This window comes from Blennius ocellaris (genome assembly GCF_963422515.1).
Source record: "Blennius ocellaris genome assembly, chromosome: 14".
In the NCBI taxonomy this organism is placed as follows: Eukaryota; Metazoa; Chordata; class Actinopteri; order Blenniiformes; family Blenniidae; genus Blennius; species Blennius ocellaris.
In genome coordinates this window covers 16,104,879-16,126,256 of record NC_137663.1, presented here as the reverse complement: position 1 = coordinate 16,126,256, position 21,378 = coordinate 16,104,879, and the positions used below count along the sequence as shown (strand labels likewise).

At 38.7% G+C, this 21,378-nt stretch overlaps 1 protein-coding gene across 2 annotated transcripts in view; it reads left to right on the top strand.

Moving 5' to 3' along the window:
• cadm1a (cell adhesion molecule 1a) overlaps positions 1 to 12,840 on the top strand; it is a gene marked incomplete at its 3' end in the record, with an annotated part of 423,559 nt that extends 410,719 nt beyond the window's left edge. For both annotated transcript variants that reach the window (XM_080509140.1, XM_080509139.1), the window contains 2 exons: positions 8,491 to 8,619; positions 12,722 to 12,840. In XM_080509140.1, coding sequence (XP_080365266.1) covers positions 8,491 to 8,619; positions 12,722 to 12,840 — 248 coding nt within the window. The remainder of the gene's footprint in view (positions 1 to 8,490; positions 8,620 to 12,721) is intronic.
• Positions 12,841 to 21,378: the final 8,538 nt, after the last annotated feature.

Here is a 21,378-nt window from a genome sequence, read left to right as displayed (position 1 = left end):
TCCCTAAGACCTTCATACTATGACAATACTGTTCACGGATTCCTCAGCGTATTACATATATCTAACAAGAGCTTCTTTGTACTTTGTAATTGTTTGTAATGTGCAGAAAAACAATTGTACAATCATAAAAGTACAGTAACTTCCTGAATGAAAAACCCGTGGCTGTTCTCTAATGATGGCAGTTCGTGTTACAGATCCTCAAAATGCCTAAAAATCCTTGAAATCTCCTAAATTATTCACTTCTCCTCTTGTCAATCAGGACTGAAGCCGGTTTTGCACATAAAGCAGAAGTAATAATGACCCTGAAAGTGTGGCTGTATCAGAGGTGTGCCGAGGTTAATTATATAATTTATAACCTTACAAGACAGGATATTTTCTTCCCTCCTTAATCGATTTAGAGCATTGTATTTTTAAATCTTTCCACCTGGAAGCCCTCCGACTTGGAGGAGAGCTCTTTGATCACCACGGTATACCTGGTTTACACCTCTTAGCGATTTTCCCAGTTATGATAGCACATTAAAAAAGTAATGATGTTTTTAAAATTGCAAACACAGAAAGTCCGACCGCCTCTTGAATCACCAAAGAAGTCAAACATCAAAACACAGCATTTTTGTTTCTGTTTTTTAATCTTTTCAGTTCCAACTATTTGACCCATGAGCTATTTTCCTTGTTTGGTTCTGTCTTTAATGCTGTGGCTGTCTTTCTTTTTCTTTTTTTTCTTTTTTATTATGTTGTTTTGAAGATGACCCCATGAATCCCTGACCGAGTCGCTCTGTATGTAAGCTACGCGCCTCGCTACCTGAGAGGCAAGAGATTTAACTGACAGTTTTAAATAGGTTCAATGAATAGGTTCATCGGGAACTTTAATTACATTCGCTCTTTAAACGAGAGCGTTGTTGGCAATGGAAGTGGATCTTGACAAGCCAATGTGCTCTTATGACACCCCACCCACATAGTATGGCTATATCCCTGATTGCCCGTCTATCTACAGGCTGTATGGGCACAACACTGAAATCACTAATGCTTAATTAGCAGATTAGCAGATCCAATTAGTAGATCTCCCCTTGTCTTAAACCGAGCCTCCATCAACACGTCCTCATGAAAATGAGATACTCCACATCCCCACGTCAGGTGGATGTTTTTACCCCCTTCCAAAATGACCGCTCTTGATTGACTGCTGCGTGCATTGTTTAGCCCCGTGGACACCCCCCGCTTGGAGCCCATTCTCCATTAATCATTTATATTTCTGGTGCATGCCAAAGTGGGAAGGAGCCTCGTGGAAAGATAAGCCCAGAACAGCAGTGGTGTAATACGACAGCATACAATGTGGTGTTTTTCTTTTCCTGAGATCAGACAAATTATCTGAGCTAACAAAAGAAAAATCAAATACAAAGACGTTAGAGGAGGCAGATCCGTGACTCTGATACTGAGATTTGTGAAACCACATGAAGATTAGTGTTCCTGCACCGTCTTTCGTGACTGTGTTTGGCAACGTCCACGTTTCCTATTGTTCCTTCAGAGCTAACAAATGTAATGTGATGACAGTCGCACAATACAAGACAAACTGGTTGAGCTCAACAATGTGCGACCTGACAAAGATCCGCCGAGGATTGAAACAAAAGCTGGATTTTGATCTTGGAAACTTTCCCCGACGTACCAGGAAGTTTGTACAGTTCCTGGTACCAGTTTGTAGATTTACTTCTGGGGTAAAAATACTTTTAAATGATTCGGAAACTTTGTGGATGAGAGCCACAGATCTGAACATGTCGGATTAGATTCCACCGGCCAGTGATACTCAACCTACAAAATAGGTAACGATAACTGTTTTAAAGCAAATAATGCCAATTTAAGCTTAGTGTTGTCAAAACAGACAGAATTATACATCAGCTGTTAAACTACTGGGAATAATATTTTTGGCTTAATGTATCATAAACATAAAACCCTAAGATGGCCATTTATTGCACTTGAAGTTGCCTATGTACTTTGATATTAAAGTAATAAAAAGATGAAGCTATCTACAATTATTCATTTTCAAAAAGTATATAACCTCTCCTATCTACTTGCCATTTTCTTTTAAAAGTTCCCATGTTCAGCAGGCTGATCTCTTCTTTCGGTGTAATGTGAACAAATGTAGGTTTTCTATATCCTTGGTTTACCAAAAATTGTGAAGCTTTGTGTTTTAATGGTATTTGTATTCAAATCTGATCTGATTATCTGATTCCTGATCCTCCCCCTCTGAGGAAATCCTCCCCTTGAGTAAATATGAGGTGTATCTCAAAAGATTAGATTGCTTTGAATATGGACAACGGCGACATACAGATAGTTTACCACTTGTAATTCACTGATATGAGAAATGAAAGTGAGGTTTTCAGGTGTTCTGAGCAGATGTCTGGTATGCTTTGATAAGTTTGAGTCAGTTTGAGGTTGCGAGCGAGAAAATGATTGACGAGTTGAGTGTGGCCACTTCAGTGATATTAGCACTTACTTCAACTTTGTTTTTCCTTGTGTTTGGGTAATTAATACCGAGAGCCGCAGTTAAAGGACACAAATTGTCGCCATTTCCAGTTTGATGTGGATCTTCGAGGCTTTTTATTCATGACAGAGGCAACTTTTAAGAGAAGGCAATAACAGTAATTGTCTGGAGTGTGCACTTCTTTGATTGCTAAAACAATGACCCGTGCAATTTGACGTTTCATTTGGCCTGTATGATAAGCTCGAAAATATACTGTATTTTACTTGGTGACAGTAATTGCTCATAAGTGATACTCAGCTGATGTGACGTGCAAATTGCTTTATATGTTATGACTGCCACTGAGTGCTTCATGGAAATTGACGACACATCCAGACAGTACAAACAGAGCTCATTTCAAAGAGCCAGAAAAGAAACCTGCACCACCGCTTTTATGTTTTTTGGTTTTATTGAGAAAGGAATTGCTCGTTGTTGTTTTTTTTCTTCTTCTTCAGTCCACAAACTACTTGTGAAGCCACAATATAGTAAAGAACTAATAAAATAGAGTGCTATAGTGCTGTTGCGATTTAAGGAAGCTTCTGCATAAGAGCAAAATAATCATCTTTGTAGTGTTTATTGTTAATAAAACAAAAATTGCTTTTTTTCCCTCTATTGACTTTATTTGAAGATTGAGAGAAAAAAGTGCTTAAAATGTGCATCACAAGACTTAAGTTAAAGTCAAGTTTATATTTTCACCTATCATACTTTGTGAAGCACTTTGAGTTGTATAATAACAACAAAAGCAATTTATAATGTTTATTTAGCATGTAATAAATCTCTTTCACACTATGTTTTACAATAATTAATACGTCTATGTAAAAACCAATAGAATAAATGTTTGAAATTAAAATTACTTAGTGATGTGAAAATAAGACACATAATACAACCGATGCAAAATGATCTTTAGATTTTACTTTTGAAGCTATTATCAATTTAAGAAAAAGAAATCCTGTGTGGATGAAACAATAGCAATAAACAATTTATTGTTTCTAGATGTTTTAGTGTAGCGCCTTCAACAGGACCAGTTTCTTTCAAGGTACAACAATAACTTGAGAACCAGGCAAAGAGAACGTAAAAAAAAAGAAAAAGAAAATACCATCGGACAAACTCCAGCACATATAACCTCATCAAACAGCCACAACATGGAAACGGAACTAAAGCAGGGTGAATTGAAGCTCTGAAGTGGGGGGGGGGGGGATGAACACTGCAGTCTGGTGAGGAAAGCCAAAGAAGCCACGCAAGCTTCACTGTCGGGACGTCCAGTCAGGTTTTACATTCATTGCCCCTTTGTATGCAAAGAAAGACGGGCTGGTTGACTTGTTTATTCCTGTGAATCCACGCTGCGGATGAAGCGAGGAGCATGAATCACAAAAAAAAAAAAAAGAGCATAACGTATTCTTAATTGTATGCTCAAAGAGACATGTGCTTTTGGTTTGTGAGCATTTTGCAGGGGATCAGCTATAAATAATACCATGAGTGACATCAAATAGGACTCTTATAATGAGGTCTTTGTTTGCATTGGAGCCTGCATACTTGAGAGCAGTGGGCCGTTCGTTTGCTTTTGTTTGCCATGGAGTGATTGGATAAAGTGCTGCGGCTGAAAAAGCTCAAAACGAAGTGTGACGCCAAGAAGATCGACAAGTTGGTAAAGGACATTATCAGATATATGCGTGATATGGAGGATGTCCACAAAGTCAAAGCTGTGAGGAAAAGATAAGAGACTCAGGAAAGATTGTAGATCCTAAGAAGGGATATAACACAGAAGGTTCTTTAAAGTCCACAAATAAAAGTTGTATGGAGTCAAATTGAGGAAATGGCTTTCAAAACTCGACGAAAGGCTGATTTGATTCAGCTCCATTTAACGACGCGTTAGAATAACGGACACAATCATTTCTTATTTTGTCACATCGCTGAATGAATAGCGTCTTATATTTTGAAATCTTCAGTGTGTCCCATTAATGGGCTGCATGCAATTTCACGTCTGCGCCTGTTTTTATATCCGAAAAAGAAACTTTATGAGACCAGGCCCTTGGGTGCTTTAATGCAAGGCCGTATGAGTTTGAGTCACTTTGAAAGCCTCTTCTCTCCTTTCCCCACTGAAATTAATTAAAACCTGGAAAGTTTGGTACAGACAATCAGGAATTCGCTATCACCCCGGCCACCTCCACCACCCACCCCGACCGGACCGCGCACAACGCTCTATCGCCTCCACCCCCCAAAGCCAAAGTCCACATTAACATCGTAATAGGAAAGTGTGTTAAAGCACAGCTCTCGCGGCCTGACAAGAGCGAATTGGATGTCAGAAGGATTCCTGCTCGGTTTAATTGAATCTGCCCAGCACTAAAAAAGAAAATCTGAAGTCAAAATAACCTATTAGATCTATCAGGTAATGTTTTGTTGAGTTTGACAGGTAGCACTGAACTGCCCTCCCCCTACTCCCTACTCCATTCCTCCAGGTGTGTAAGGGGATGGGCGGTAGCTGGTGTTATCCACGGTGTTTCTCTCTTTTCTGTTTCTGTTATTCGTTAATCAATTGAGGCCAGCTCGCTCAGCTTTCTGAAGCGCGCTCGGCAAATCCTCTGTGTCGAACTGAGCTGGACAAGTATGTGGAGGGGGTTTTAGTGAGTTACTACAGCTAATGGATGGCGGGGGCTGAAGGTCTGCTCCTCACGTGAAGAGATTACTAAGAACAGGCTGCTTTTCTAGGTCCTGGCTTCACTATTTCTCCATTTTAGCAGTATTTTTTATTTTTTTTGTTACCAGTGGGAAATGTCCATTAGTTTGGTAGAGAGGGTAACGTGTACGTGAGAATTTTGCCCAAATAGTCTAGCAAAACTAAAATGTATTGGTGAACACCAGTGCATCTTAAAGTGATTAATACAATATCATCAGCACATCAGACGAGATGCATGAAACAAATCTGATATTACACTGTTTGATCAGCATTGTGTTTAGATTTAAGAGTAAATGTGTTATTTTTGGGCGTTTGATACCATTTTACACCAATCTCACTGCAATTGCTCACTTACATTCATGCAGATTATCAAGTTTAGGACATCAATTCTTCTAATATACAGTACATGTCTTTGGACTTGTGTATTATGTTCAGCTTTTAGCACACCCGTTGTATTAGAGCATACTTCATTCTAATCAATCAACCCTCTGATTTTTTTTTTCTCTGTATCAGTATTGCAGATTTCATATTGCTATATATTATGATCCGTCTGTGATTTTATTAGATGCAAAAGTGCGTCAGTGCAGCCTCAGCTCTGTGAATTGACTCTTCTCACTCCAGCATCATGCGTACTCTCGCTCTCTGTCCTGTAAAGGTCTAATCAGGTCCACAAACACATATTAACTCTGGGTTGTCATGGATGCTTACACCTGATCAATAGCTTTCACACAGCATTACAATCAAGACCTTCAGGAGGCCTGCTACTCTTACTAACATTTCTCACAGCTTGCAAAACATTATTCCAGCCCTGTTAATACTTTGTGAATATTTCTGATGTGCAAAACTTTTCCATTATGATCATTTTTGGGGGCTTTTTTTTTTTTTTTTTTACTTCAATGACACACAAACACTGTCAAATAGCTTCTTGAGGAAAGGTAAAATACCGAGTGATTTTTCTCACTCTGGCAGGAACATGATAATTCTTAATCAATTCTTGATTGCAATCCAAACAGTTATTGTCGCGGCAATTTTATCGCATAGTTATTAAAATGTCAGCAAGAGACTAAGGAGCCAAGCTGAACTCTATGAGGAGAAAAAAAAAAGTTATTATTACTTGTAGGAGGAAACAATCAAAATAGTACAAATTGAACAGTGCAATATATGACGTGTGTTGTTTTAGATTAGAAGCATTGGGATGAAATGACAAAAACCGCATTGCTTTGATTCAATATGATGATATAAATTGTGATTGTATATCAACCATTGAAAAGTCAAACTTGAGGACATACAAATTAAACAGTAATTTTCAAAAATCTTGAGACAATGTATTGAAAACAAAATGGTTTTATGGTTGGTGATGTAAAAAAAAAAAAAACAATCCTACTGGTAAGTCAAATATGAAAAATGCAACTTGTCCTCTGGTCCATATATACCCCATTTTTCACTCTTATCACCCTGGAAAACAATTATCTGTCATATAATAATGTCACAAGCGTTGCTTGGACGGGCTTTCCAGAAATTGAGAGAATTCTGAACATGCTTGAACATGGCTGTCATTTTACATTTATTTTGTATTTCATATGACATTTTAATGTTTTGTCTCCTTTCTTCTGCATGGCATATAAGAATTACCACATGAACAGGGGGAAATAAAAAACGTATTGCCACCCTGTTATAGTCCCCTGGTTACTATATATGACGAGAGGATTTTGCCTTTTCAAAATGCTAAAGGCGTCGAGATTCATTATACACCTTCAGAATGCATGTGGAATCAATCCTCTGGCCCAGTGGTCTCCAACCCTGGTCCTCTGGATCACCTGTCCTGCATGTTTTAGTTCTGTCTCTCTTCAGCATACCTGAATCTAATGATGTCATCACCAAGGTTGTGAAAAAGACCATTAACGAGCCCCGTCATTGCAATCAGATGTGTTGCAACTGGGAGAGAGCTAAAACATACAGGACAGGGACCCTCAAGGACCGGAGGTGATGACCCCTGCTCTGGGCTGTATGTTTACGTTTTTGCATATAACATTCAATAGCAGTTGTGGTGATCATGTAATATTACACAAAAATTATGTGAAGAATTGAAGAAATGTATATTTTGAAAGAAGCTTTAAATTGTGAAATGTGGCAATGTTTCACTTTTCAAAAGCTTTTATCATATTTAGATGGCATATAACTTTGTTTATACCTAATAAACATAAAAAGTAATATTCACAAACAATATGGGGTTGATTGTTGACATTTCCTGGTATGTCTGTGTTCTACCTGACGGCCTCGTTGTTTTACAAGCTTTTTCTTACAAAATATACGGTTGCATGTGTTACACTCATTTCATTAATGGCTGTACATGACACTCTATTTTATCATCTCAGATTGTCATCAAAAACATCTGTTGTATTTGAGTATTTTTTTTTTCTTTTTAAATGCCTGCTATTGTTACCAATTCGAATAATGGGTGGCCTTGAAGTTAGTGAAGTAAGTTTGGAGCTAGAAGAACATCCAGTGGAAAAAGTGAAGTAAACAGCTTGTTGCTTCAATTGTTTCCAACAAAACAGACAGCAACCTTGTCGACAAACCTATTAATGAGGAAAAAGTCCACATAAATCCTCCAGGTACAACCAAGAGATACATAAAATAGAGATTCAGTAACCTAAACAACAAGTTCTGACAATAAGAACAACATCAAGCAAAAAATAAAATAAAAATAGACACAGACGGATGGATGGATGGATGGACGGACGAAATATTATAAGGAAAAAGAAAAACTGCTGTGGGCAGTGACTCCTCTCCTGAACAAAGAGAACAAATCTCACTGTACCAGTGTATTGCCACTGCACATGTGACAAATAAAGATATTTCTTCTTCTACTTAATTCTCTTTTTGGTCTTTTTTCCCTCCTGGGTTTTGCAAAATTGGCTGAACACCCTAATTATCATTGTTAAATGTGCACTGTGTTAACTTGAACAATTTTTTTCTTTCTTGTGGTTGCGTTACTCACAATTGTGTCCATGCAGGGCTTTTATTTGTTCTTCTTTTTCTTATTCATTTTGAATAATATAACAACACCTTGAGCATCTCTGTATTAACACAGTGCAATTGTGTTTCCAGTGTTGTTAAATGAGCATATCTCAGGCCGTCTACCTCTACATTAAATAAACCACATAAACATCGTCTTTGTTGTGTTTTACAGTCAGACGTCCCTGCGGGGAATCGGTGGCTGATTGTTATTTGCCTCAGCGTTACGAGGAGTTCTTCACTGCACTGTTAGCTGCGTTTATTGAGCATTCCTCCTGTTTTCTTTCAGATTCACGGGCTGGAGAAGGAGCGCCCAGAACAGTGGACCATGCAGTCATCGGAGGAGTGGTGGCCGTGGTCGTATTCGCCATGCTCTGTCTACTCATTGTCTTGGGGCGTTACTTTGCGAGACACAAAGGTAAGAGTCCTTGGTATTACGGTTTTGAAGCCTTTAGAAAAACATTTACCTTTGCACTGACGACCGCTGCATAAAAGGGGGAGCTATTATGTAAAGCATGTTTAATTAGACCACTTATGAGAACAATGGAGAGCTATAGAGGAGCGAGTTAGATCATCTCCCGATGCTTTGCAGGTGATTCAGCCTGTTAGTCTCAATGAAAATATGGTCAGGAGCTTGGAAAGAAACATTAATGCTCATGAAGTGATGAAGCTAAACAACAAACAACATTTGACCCCGTAAAAGATCTCCTTTATTGTTGTGGAAATATACTAATTATAATTTAAACCAAAGTATTATTGCCTCAGTTTTAATTATTTATGTTAATGCACAAGTAATATACAGATAGGAAATATATATGGTTCCTTTAAGTATTGATTTCATGCATTGTTTTTCTGTAAGTTGCATTTTCACGTGATTTTTTCACTCCAGTACTTTACTGATGATCAACTTCAACCTCTTCACTTTATTTGGGTACAAACTTCTCATTACCTCATCGGATGGATGCAATCCAAATGATGGAGAGACAGTTAGTAAGGCTACGGGTTACTGGTGATGAGTAAAATTACATTTTTCATGCGGTCCTGCTGAATTGCATTACAAATCTCACATGCCGCCCTCATAACACAGAAATAATTATAATCTATAACGAATTTCACACTTTGATATTTCCTACGCGGGAGGAAATGGAAGTGGGTACATTAATGAAAGAGGAAGGGCTGTAAATGAGACAAATTAAAGGTCCAGAACAAAAGGTTTCATTATTATTATTCTTATTATTCTTATTATTCTTATTATACAGCACTGCAGTTTTCCCTTTAGACATGAGCCCAGAAGCTGAAATTCACTGTATGCATGTGAGTTATCCACCTGTGAATCTCAGCGATGGAAGGAGAAAAAAAAATCCACAATATTAAATTAAGAGTAGATTTCCTGCACCTCAAGTAGTTGAGGGGTGCACAGTTGACCCGCACAGTTTATTCACCTCACCTTCTCAGCCAGTTAAAACCGACTGGGTTTTGTATCACGGCTGTCTATCAACAGCTGCCCGGACCCGCTGATAAATTTCTGCTGCGCTCCCATCAAGCCCCGTGGCTTCGATCTTTTTCCCGTCCGTGTCCTGCCTCGTCCAAATCAGCCAAGTAGTTTAGTAAACAAAAGCACCCCATGTCCAGCTGACTGACTCCTACATGATTTATTAACTCTGAGTGCCTGCCACATGGCCATGTGGTGCAGCCTCACTGCCGGGCTGCCAAGTTCCGCTAGACAGATTTTAAAGGGCAATTTTGGTTTATTACGACTTGGGTTTAGTTTTGTAGTTTTCAGCCACGGTTGGCAACAATAACACTGCAGGCGATGATGTGATAGTGCGATCTGACAATGCTGCAACACAGGAAACAAAAGCAGACCAGAAAAGAGGCACAGATACAGACTTTCGTGAGGCTGAATGTTTGAAAGTAGATAGTAAAAGAAATGTTATAATAGTAAAATGTTATACTGTACAGCGGATTTACATGTAAGACTTTTTACGCTGACAATCGTGGGATTTTAACGCAGACCCTCCACTCACATGCTCTCGAACATATTCATATAATATATTCAGCGTGGGATTTTGTAGAACGGGTGGTGGTATAGACTGACCCCTTGGTCTACACATCACATAAATGGAATAGTCCAAACACATCAAACAAGTGTCTTCTAAAATGTAATCACACAATAAGAGCAAACCCCATGAGCAAGCCACAGGACAACGGCATCAACACTTTAAGAAGGGTTGTTAAATTCAAAGGGTCTGAACTCGATCTACTCGCAGCAATCTATCAACACATGTAGGCTGCCAACTTTCCAAAAAGTTGTGTTCTCCCTGTTTACATGAAAAAGTTCTGAAAAACTCTGCTATTGTGTTAAACGCACAATCGAAATGCACCATTTTCAACCTTTTGCCTTATGAACAAGGCCCAATTCTGAACTCATCCTCACTCAAAAGTCGTGGCGGGCCAGCTGTGGAAACGCTTCCTACAATAACAGCAGCATCGCTGCTAAAGGCTAAACTGCTTTAAACATCGTTGTCAGATGTGTTGGAAACAGACATGCAAGCGTAAATCCTATTGCATGTTGTACATTTAGGAGATCCATATGCAATAAATGAGTTCTGCTTTCCATGTATTGTAAATAAAACAGCTTTTCCATCATCTCAACACACTATTTCGTACTCTTTTATATTGCTCCTGTCATCAGAAAAATCTCACCCTGTGTATTATGATGTCCCACCAGCATATATTAACCATGCATGACAGATTACCTAATGTAGCACCTCTTCTCGATTTAAATAACATCCAAACCGTCTAAAATCTGTTTTTCTCTTTTTAACAACTTGTCAAATAATCCAGCTGTTCATCATTCCTCCCAAATCAGGCTTCACTCTCGCCGTCTTTACCACATATAAAAACTTATGATCCGAACTATCAAACATACGCTTGCAATAAACTCCAATCACCTTTCGGTGGCAGCCTGTTTTCCTCCGAGGCGGTTAGACAACACGTTTGCATTATGAAAAACAATAAGGTTTAAGTGAGCAATCAAAACTTGATGACTGATTGCGTATATGATTAGTGTCAAACTGTTTGCTAGTTAAATTGCCTGCAGGTCACATATAAACAGTGATGACAGAATAAAGACCAATAATCACAAGTACACTGGGACAGTTCCTTTGAAAAACACTAGAGTTAATCATGTTTGTGGAATCTTTAATTGGCCTGTCTCTCAATAATGACTCAACGTAGCTCTGAAAGTGAGTATGGGAGTTGTAATAATTCAGATTATTTCAATAAGCATATGCATAACACAGACACAGAGCTCACCAACTAATTAGAAATTAACCAAAATGAACCCAAAACTGAGTTCTTTAAAAAAAAAAAAAAGCGGCAACAAATAAATAGATAAACCACCAACATACAAATGAATAGAGTTGATAGAGGAGAAGACTGGATTTGTAACATGGACATGTGTGTCAATCTCTCACACATCTTTGGAGCTAATATCATTAAAGGTTTAATCAAACTGTTTACAAGTAAGTAGTGAAACTGTACCAGCTGCGTCACAAACAAAATAGTTTCCTAGTTTTATTTTAGATATCGAAACAAACTCTTATAAATGACCCTATATTCTGGGTTTGTTACAGAGTTACAACTATTTCCTGCTCGTTGGCAACACTTCCATCTGTGATTAGTGACGCTAATACGGCTTTTTGCCTCCGTTTTTTGCCAAAAGAAGGAAAGAAACACCTTGAACACTTTCCTCAGCTTAAGTTTACCATCTTATATTTTACATTTTTCTTACAAACTACCGGCAATGGTTTTCCGTGGTATTCAATTGTGTGAATTTCAATATGGTAGAACCATATTTAAATAGCACACAGACTTCTAAACAATACAAATTTAATCACTACAAGTAAATGAGTACGTTCATTTGTACGGATGAAAATTCAGTATGTTCTTTGTGCGTCTTGACAGGTAAAAATGTCACATCAAGGTTGTTTTCACTTCTATTGGTTTTCCTACACTGCATAGTAACACACCGGGATACCAGAGTTTATTTAATTCTATCGTCTCACATCGGTTCTGCCTTTACTTAGACCCATCCCTTACTTACTTTATCAAGATTATTGTCAACATCACTAAACCTCCACTGTGATAGGATGTGAATAAATGTATTCAATTATGTTTGAAGTTGCTGGCTGCTTCCCTTTTCTCTTTTTGTTTCTTGACGTGGTTAATTTGAAGGCACAAGCCACGCTCTTCCCCTCATTTCAAGATCATTTCCTGATTTTGAGCATGGCTAAAAGAAAGGGGGGAAAAAAATAAGAGCAAAGAAAGTGTATAATCACAATATTACAGCTCGCTGGTGTTTGTGTATGTAAATGGCCACACAGAGATGGATTTGCATAATTAGGCGGTGCGAGATGGAGGAGGCACATTTTAATCTTTTGTATCATGCGAAGCAGCAGGCTATTATCCAGTCCGTGACACTGTACCCCCCCCACCCCCTGTCGCCTCCCCCTCAGGTACCTACTTCACGCACGAGGCCAAAGGAGCGGACGACGCGGCCGATGCCGACACGGCTATCATCAACGCAGAGGGTGGCCATACCAACTCCGACGAGAAGAAGGAGTACTACATCTAATCAGAAACAGAACAGCCCTCTGGTGTCCTCTTTGGGACACACGGGCTGTTTTTGGTGGGGTGGGGTGGGGTGGGTATTGTTGGAATAGGTGGGGGGGGGAGGTCAAGTTGGAAGTGATTCACTTTTAGTGAGGGTAGAACAGAGAAGGTGGTGGTGGGTGGGGATTAAAGGAAGGCCTGGTTTTCAGCCGTTGTTTAGTCTAGTCTGCAGATGTAGATGGAATGTTTTGTGTGTTTAAAGAAAAAAAAAATCAAAAAACAAAAAAGGACAAAAACGGGGTGGGAGGGGTTTCGGTTAATGGAGAAAAACAATGAGATGGGGAGGGTGGGTGGGGACTGAAGGGTGAGGGGGGACTTGGGAGGGGGTGGGAGGGTGCGCCAGACGTTGCCAGAAATCACTGTAGAGAGCTTCACCATTCAAACACCTCCCTAACTGCTGGTACGAATTTTATTTAGTTCAGCCATTTGCAGAAAATTCTGTGCCTTGTTCTGAATTGTTTTGGTTCGACCCATACTTTTTGTGTTGAGACATCATTTGCATAGCCTCGTTGCCCCCACCCCCCACTCCGCCGCCGCCGCCAATGTTTCACCGCCCCCTCCCACCTCCACTCGTAATTATCGATGTGCTGTTGGCTTTTGTATGAGGGTAAAATTACACAGCCACTTTATTCATTTCCTTGAAATGTGTCTTCACACACGTATCCTCTCCTGCATATCGTAAAAAGAAGTAACTCTCTCCAATATACTGTGATTCGTCTCAAGCCATTATTTCCATTAGTTCATTATTCCTTCATTTTAAAGACAGCTCCAAAAATGCATGGGACGCTTTACATGTCATTGTACAAAGGACATCAATGGGAAACAGGTCCCTTCTAATGGTCTCCCCATTCACTGTCGTCATCATCATCATCATCACAGTAGTAAGAAAAACTCACAAGATTAGGCAGGAAAGGTTCTATCAAAAAAATCTTCCCATTTTATCAATTTTATCTTCATTTTATTTAGCAACTTTAGGTCCTCAGGACAGACTCGCCCTTTTTTAAATAAGAACCTCACCTTTTCTCACTGAGCTGCCATTTCAGTTATATCTTTTACTCTGTTCAGTATTTTTATTTTCTTCTATTTCGCCAAATGGAATCCCAGTTTTCTTTCCCCTCATTGGCTTTTATTGAGTTGTAATGGTTTTCAGTTGATTTCCATCTGCTCTCGCTTTTTTAAACCCCCTTACAAATAAGAAAGTAAGAACTAAGAATGTTTTGACAGATTCCCAGTCAAGACGTAATGAGAGGCGGCTGCAAAAACAACCCCGAAAAAATATCGTCCAGTAGGCGGCTCAAACTCCCCACTAAAGTGTACATAAATTTACCGAGAGATGCAGCCCCCAGACTGAAACGTTCAAATCTGAGGTGCATTGAGGAAGACGTGTGCAGATCCTCATGTCCTCCCATCGGTGTGTTCGTGTTTTCCCATTCACACACAAACCCCATGTAAATCAAGCCAATGGAATCACAGCTGTATTGTACACTAATCCTTACTGAGAAATATTTTTTACAACTTAATAGAATTACAATGGAGTACCTTTGTGGCTTTTATCGTATCACACTCATTGTGAGTTTCGTCAAACTGTTTTAAAAAAATAAAAATAAAAAGGAAAGAAAGAAAAAGATACAAAATTTGGGAAATGCTCTGGTAGACAGACCCCTGGTCTTTCACAATCCCCATCGCGTCATCTCAACATACAAGGTTTTTGATTTGATGCAGCAGCTTTTTGCTTCACTCTTAAATATTTTTAGCGCATTTGTATGTGCTGAAACATTCTGCTTTGCCTCCCCGTGTTGCTTCATGTGTCACCTGCCAAAACTGAATGAGAATGCGTTTTGCTGCGCCGGCCGGGAACCACCGAGGATGCCAAAAGTAATTAACCGTTTGTAATGGAACTTAATACACATGTTGTGCTCCGCAGTGTTAAGCCATGGCTGGCGTTAATGGTGCTGGCTCCCTAACATGCCAATAAAGATCTACTGGCAGCATTGTTGGCAGAGTTCAGACAGCAAGTGGCACACTCCATGACTCCTTTCTCGGACGAGGTCGCAGTGACCACCTTTAAAGCTAAGACCACTTCACTTGTGAATGCTTCATGATATCACGTTTTGATCCACCAAGCCCAACGATGGCAGCAGTGAGCATTTCTCAGGTGTGACCGTGGAAGGCATTCATGCCTGAAATGTTTCAAATGGAAGTCGAAAAGCAAAAATCAATTGGAAAAGCCACTTAGATTTATCAAGATTGGATGGTAATCACAAAAATTGTATCATTCAGCACACCCGCTTGCAAGGATTTACATTTGTAATGTTTCTCTATTCTTTTGTTGCTGATTTGTGCTGTCGAAAGATCTTTTTTTTTCTCATAATCATCCACATTTAACGATTTTCCTGCACTGCATCATACTCTCTTCCACTGTAATATCTTAATGTATTGCCTAATCTTTAGCATTAATGTATATTGAGCATCCATATCAGTCGAAGCAACCATCTGAGCTCGTTGAAATACACTTTCACAACAACAACTGTGTGGAAAAATTAATGGCTGTTGGGATTTATTGGTGTTGCTTGACGTGTGTCCACTCCCATACGTGATTTAATACTTTATTGCCATGTTAAAGCATTTGATTGGATTTCTGTTGATGTGTAACTCAGACTGCAACACATTACCAACGTGATAGCTTTAATATATCATGGTCATGCATGAAGACAGCATTCAGTCTTTCCATACCATATCAAAGTAGTAGGGGGGGGTTGAGGGTTGTCCAAAGGCATTAGACAAGGTGCTTGTGATGTGCATTGTGCAAAATTCACCTTTCTTGAGCATAACACATTTGTGCGATTAGTGTTTCTTGCTTTGTTTCTTTTCTTTTCATTTATTTTTGTTTTTTGCCCAACTTTAGAGCACAGCAGATGGGCTTAGGTGGTGCTGTGGATGTATTTCTAGACTTTTCATTGGATGTGGCAGTTGTAGGAGGGAATTACAGGAGAGACGTCCCACTGTCTCCGTCTCGTCTCTTCTGTTAAACCTCGAGTTAACTTGAAAAGTCCTGTAGTCCCAGAGGAATATACCACTAAGTTAACACTGTACGCTGATGACACTGTTTTGTGTTTGTTGGGTGGGCGTGGCGTCGGGTACCGATTAGATTTCGATGTTTCACGGTCTAGTGTCCGATTAAACTATTAACTGACTTGTTATCGTTGCTTTATGAATCACAAGACAGATGTCACTTTGTCTGTAAGACTGAGATTGTGTGATTTGTATTTTACAGTGAGCACTATTTCGCTTCAGTGACATGTGGCAGCTTCCATTTGAATCAGACTTCAAAATACATACTTGCCAATAAAAGGATTACAACTGAATATTGTCTTCTCCCTCAAGGTTGATACTTGGGTTTATTTGTGAAAATTAAATCTTTCGTGGGCTGAATTGCCAGGAGTGATTTTCCCAATTGTTTTTCTCATAATAAAACTTTTTTTTTCCCACCCAAAGTTAGAGTGTGAAAATAAAACTAACAAAACAATGTGAGTATGTTTAATCGCTCTGAATTAGAAGTACACTGTTGATTGATATTTAAGGTGATTGTGTGTCATGTTTTTTTTAATCAGTTTATTTTCAATTTTAATGCCCAGTTATAAAGATTAGACCACAATCTTACAGTGTAACCAATGTAGTTTTCTCCACATTAAATTCTTTTGATGATGTCCTGTCTCAGGTTCATGCGTTGCTGACCGATGTGACTGCACCTCAGGTAGATTACAAAGTTTAGGCCCCACTTATCAACAACATGAGAGCAAGTACAAAGCATTCATTAAATCAAGCGCGACACACTCAACTAGATCCAAGTGGCAAAATTGGTGAAATATTTTGCATATATATGTTGTACATGTTTTATGTATTTTCTTTTCTTAATATTTGGTGCACTGTATAGGATGTGTTTCGTATTGCTTTGTGTTGACATACAGTAGGTCATAAAGAGTACAATGTTTATTGGATTGAAGCAGGATCAGAAACTTGCCGTGGCTGTACTACTGTCACGTTCAACACACCACTGCCTTTTTCTTTATTTTTTTTTTTCCAAAACTCATTTGATTCCCACAAAGTTTTCATTGTTCCACCAGTCATTGTTTTCAGATTGAGTCTTATTTTCTTTTTTCTTTTTTTTGGTCTCTCTGCTGTACTTGGGAAATGTTAATGTGTATTAATGGAGAAAAAGGAGTTCCACATTCCCATACACATTTTGTATTGGTTCATAAATAGACATTTTTACAAAACAATGAAGAGTTCTTGTCTTAATAAAAGAAAAAAGATATTAATGTCCAAAATAATCAGTGTCGGTATCATTTCTTTTCTTCAGGTTTGCATATTTATTCACGCCGTGCAAAACAAGGGATGAATGCACACAATGCATGCTCATGGATGATTTGTAATACTTCTATAATTTTCTTTTTTGATGACTACAAACAGTTGATCTCCAGCAGAGGTTTCCCAGTAATTTCAGTCCAGGGGTCACATACAGTCCTACTTAAAACCTACAGGGTCTGGACTGGAAAATTACATTACCCTTAAATACCAACAACTTCAAACACCCTAAATATTTTTATACTGAGTGCTCTTTGTACCTAAAGCTACTCAAAATGTAACATATTTTTCCAGAGCATGTCCACTTTGTTGAGTGACATGTAATCTCTAAGTAGCTGAATTGTAACTGAATTGTTTGTCTCTATGTAAGATGAATACTTTTAATACATTTCAATTCTAAGTATTGTTTTTAATAAACTTAAGTATCTTGGAGGAAGCAAAATATCAAATCTTTGAGAAATCAAAATGGGATCATTTCAGCCTGCATTTTGTTGTTTTGTACCTGTCACATGAGCGATGAAAAAGATCTATTGTTTTGAATATTGTAAAACATAGTTTTTGGAAATCAATGTTTGTAAATCATAAATAACTTGAAATTCTGTTATGAGAAACATATACAATCAGCTATTGTTTTTCAGCAGTCTATTGTGAGAAATACAGGATTTCTGCTGCCTATAGCATGTTTCCACAACTACCCCATTATTATTATAGTGTGGGTTTGATGGTGGCGCAACTTCACCAGGTAGCGAGCTCTCACTGCTGCATCATTGATGTCTTCTCAAGTGTTGTTTGGGTGTCAGTATTAGTTTGATGTTTATTATTAATAAAGAAAAAAGTGCAGAACAATGAGTAGTTTTATCAAAAATATTGCAATCAGTGTCAGATTCAACTTCTTATACACCCATCCATCTGCCCAGGCCTCCTCTTTGTCTTCCTGCTTGGACATTCAGTGTAGATCTCCAACATTTATTGGCTAGTGTTTTTTTGTTTTGTTTTTTTAAACTCAAAAGTATTCTCAAGCAGAATAATAACAAACTTTTGAAGATTCGAGACACCTAAAATATCCCGCAATGTGTTGGTGTCTGAGCTTGTTGAGACTGCAAACACTTTTTTAACTTGCCTAACTTTAGTCAGCTGTCACATGTAATGGATTCTTGTGTGAAAATCTTCAGAGCTGAAATTTTCCATTCAAGCTTCGCCTTCATCGCTTCCCGCAAGGAAACAACCAAGCCCTGCACAGCATGGATGGAGGAGTGATGACAACCGCTCTCCTGCCTTTGGGGAACACAAGCTCAGAAACACTGTCGCCGGAGAGGAGCAACAGAATCGCAGTTGAGTGTTTGGTGAGGGTGTCATTATTTTTGTTCTATAATGAATATTACCACAATGCAGGGGACCAGAAAAGAGATTTTACACTTTAGTTTCATTTTGACGGGTCTCATAAATTCACTATTAAATACAGAGGTTCAGCTTTAGTGAGCTTGAGGAGGAGACAAAGAGAAAAGAAACGGGGTGGCTTTACACATCCACTTCCATTTATTCTTTGGTGGATGTTGAAAGCCCTTTTATTTAGTCTGAAGTGAACCAGTGTGAACAGGGAGTATAAAACAAGTACTGCTAATTATCATACCCCCAAAAAATAAAAGGGTAACACTTTGAGGAGCACCATGAAAGCTCAAATAAATTTGACAAGGTTTACACTCTAAAAATCAATCTCCTCTTCCTCGACTGATGAGTGCACTGAACCTTTTAATCTAACATCTTAAATAAATGGAGATAGAGTTATTGATCCCAACGCAGCAGAGTAGTGAGTTTACGTGAGGTGAGTGATCTGTCATCGGGAAGAAATGTAATTCTCGATTCATATTTTATGTCAGCGAGTCAAGTTTTACTTTTTAGACCCGTGATACTCAGTATTCAGTAGACGACTCGAGTAGAAGACGATATTATCTTTTTAATTACATTTTTACCTCAGGCTCTCATTATACCTCAAGTGCCGTACATAATGAGCCAACATCTTAAATAAGTAAAGGTGATACTGCTATTGATTAGAAAGTGAAGACCCGAGGCAAGCTATCAGTCATGGAAAATGTACTTCTGAGTTCATATTTAATGTGTGTGCCAGTCGGTCTCTTATAGACTCATTACTCAGTATCTTCAGATAACTTAAATAGAAAGAAATTCTATTCATTAAACTCGGACTGACTCCGTACACGAAAGGCTCCACTTAATAAATCCGGGGCGTAATCACTTTGCAGTGTGTGTCCTTGGCGACAATGTTTCGTCACGAGTAATGAAAAGGTCATCGACGCCGTCTTGTCTCTTTGTGTTAACCTTGAAAGCTTAAAAGGTTAATACAGATATCCTGAAATGAGTAGTACATTATTTAGCCATTACATGCTTACATCAGCCATCGGTTGACTCTCTGCAGACCGGGATGTATTTTGATTGCGATCTAATGAACTTCCTTTTTAAAGCCTCATTGTTACCTTTCACTTGTTTTGACCATGAAGAGGCTCTGCAAAGCAAAGCTTCACAGCCTGAAAGCAACAGGAGTGATTATGAATGATTTATTGATTGTAAGGGCCTGGAAGGAGCACAGCCATAAACTCTTGTGGTAATGGTTGACTCTTAAGGCTACTTAGGAAATTAGGCAGCCTGTAAGGGCAACAATTAAATCCCTTGTATTTGCTCTGCAATCAGAAAAGCTCTGCCATTAAGCAAATAATACTTATAATATTATTTTTGCACCTAATCACAGGATCTTTTCCTTACCTTGTATTCATGTATTTAATTAGACACTGGTGTGAAGGTTCAACTCCAGGCTGAGGGCTGTGAGGTGTTTGTGTGTTTTCTCTGCACATGCAAAACTTATAGCTGCAAATTCTGTGGAGTCCCTGCTTTTATTGTATTGTTTAGTTTGCATGTGGCACCATTTTGTGGAGCGCAGCCTGTCCAGTTTTGGCACATGGTTTGACAAAACAACACCACATGGATTTTGGTATCTGGCCAACTCTCTGTTCTTGTTGTGATGCAAGTTTTCAGCACCTGAAATATTAGTCGGTTAGTATTTTATGGAGCAGGCAACTTTAGCAGTCCTGCAGCTGTCTGGCACTAGTCAGAGTTATCGCACGTTCAGATGACAGCCCCATCCCTACAACAGTGCAAGAGTGGATTAATGTTTATAAAAAGTCCAAGAGAGCCCCGCGATTGTCGGTACTTTTATTGATAAAATGAAGACAAGGTTGCATACATTGACTCCACTGGAGTAAGAGCTAACCACATTCAACTCAAACATTTGTGTAACAACCTGCACAGAACGACTGTTGTTAGCAGCAGCAGCCATCAAAACCATTTGACATCAAATCTCTGGAGATGTTGGAATCCCCCAAAATCTGCAGCTGATCTACTTCCACTCAACATTGCTGAAGGTAAAGTCTAACTCTAAAGTTATTGGTCCACCTGAATACATGATTGATGATAATGATTTTTGTGTTTCCCCTTTTCTTCTGTCTCCCCTCCCTTGTGTGTGGTGGGCAGAGTCTACATGGCCAACTCTCTAATAATTATTACTATTGTTTTTTGTGACTCATGATGCTTATCAGTTGTTTCCCAGTGCTCAGGTTTTGCCTTCTCTTCATAATGGCTCCTTACCCTCATTCACTCATTTGCTAACCTATTAGCCACCACTGCACCAACATTTTCATGGATGATGATTAAATTGTCAAAATTGAAAAGTAAAGCTGAGACTAAAAGAAAATGAATATGGAAGGCATGACATCATGTCAACATGTGTAATGGTAACGTATTTCAGACCGTCACAATCACAGTGATTGTTGCTGCTGCGCTTCTCTTGATAAATGTCCTTTTGTGCATTAATTTGTATCTCTTTCAGCCACTGAGTGCATGCAATTCTTAATGGTATTGTCAGTAATGCCGTTATGGATTTATAGATATATAATGTTATTATAAAAAGTCACTGTTTGTGCCATAGTCTACACATTCTGAAAGGATACTACACAATTACTGTGCAATTGTTTTAGTAAGAGCTTTTCTTGAAAAGAGAACATTATTTCCTTCACGGCTGATTAGTTCTTTATTAAGCCTGAGGCTGTGAGAGAGAGAGAGAGAGAGA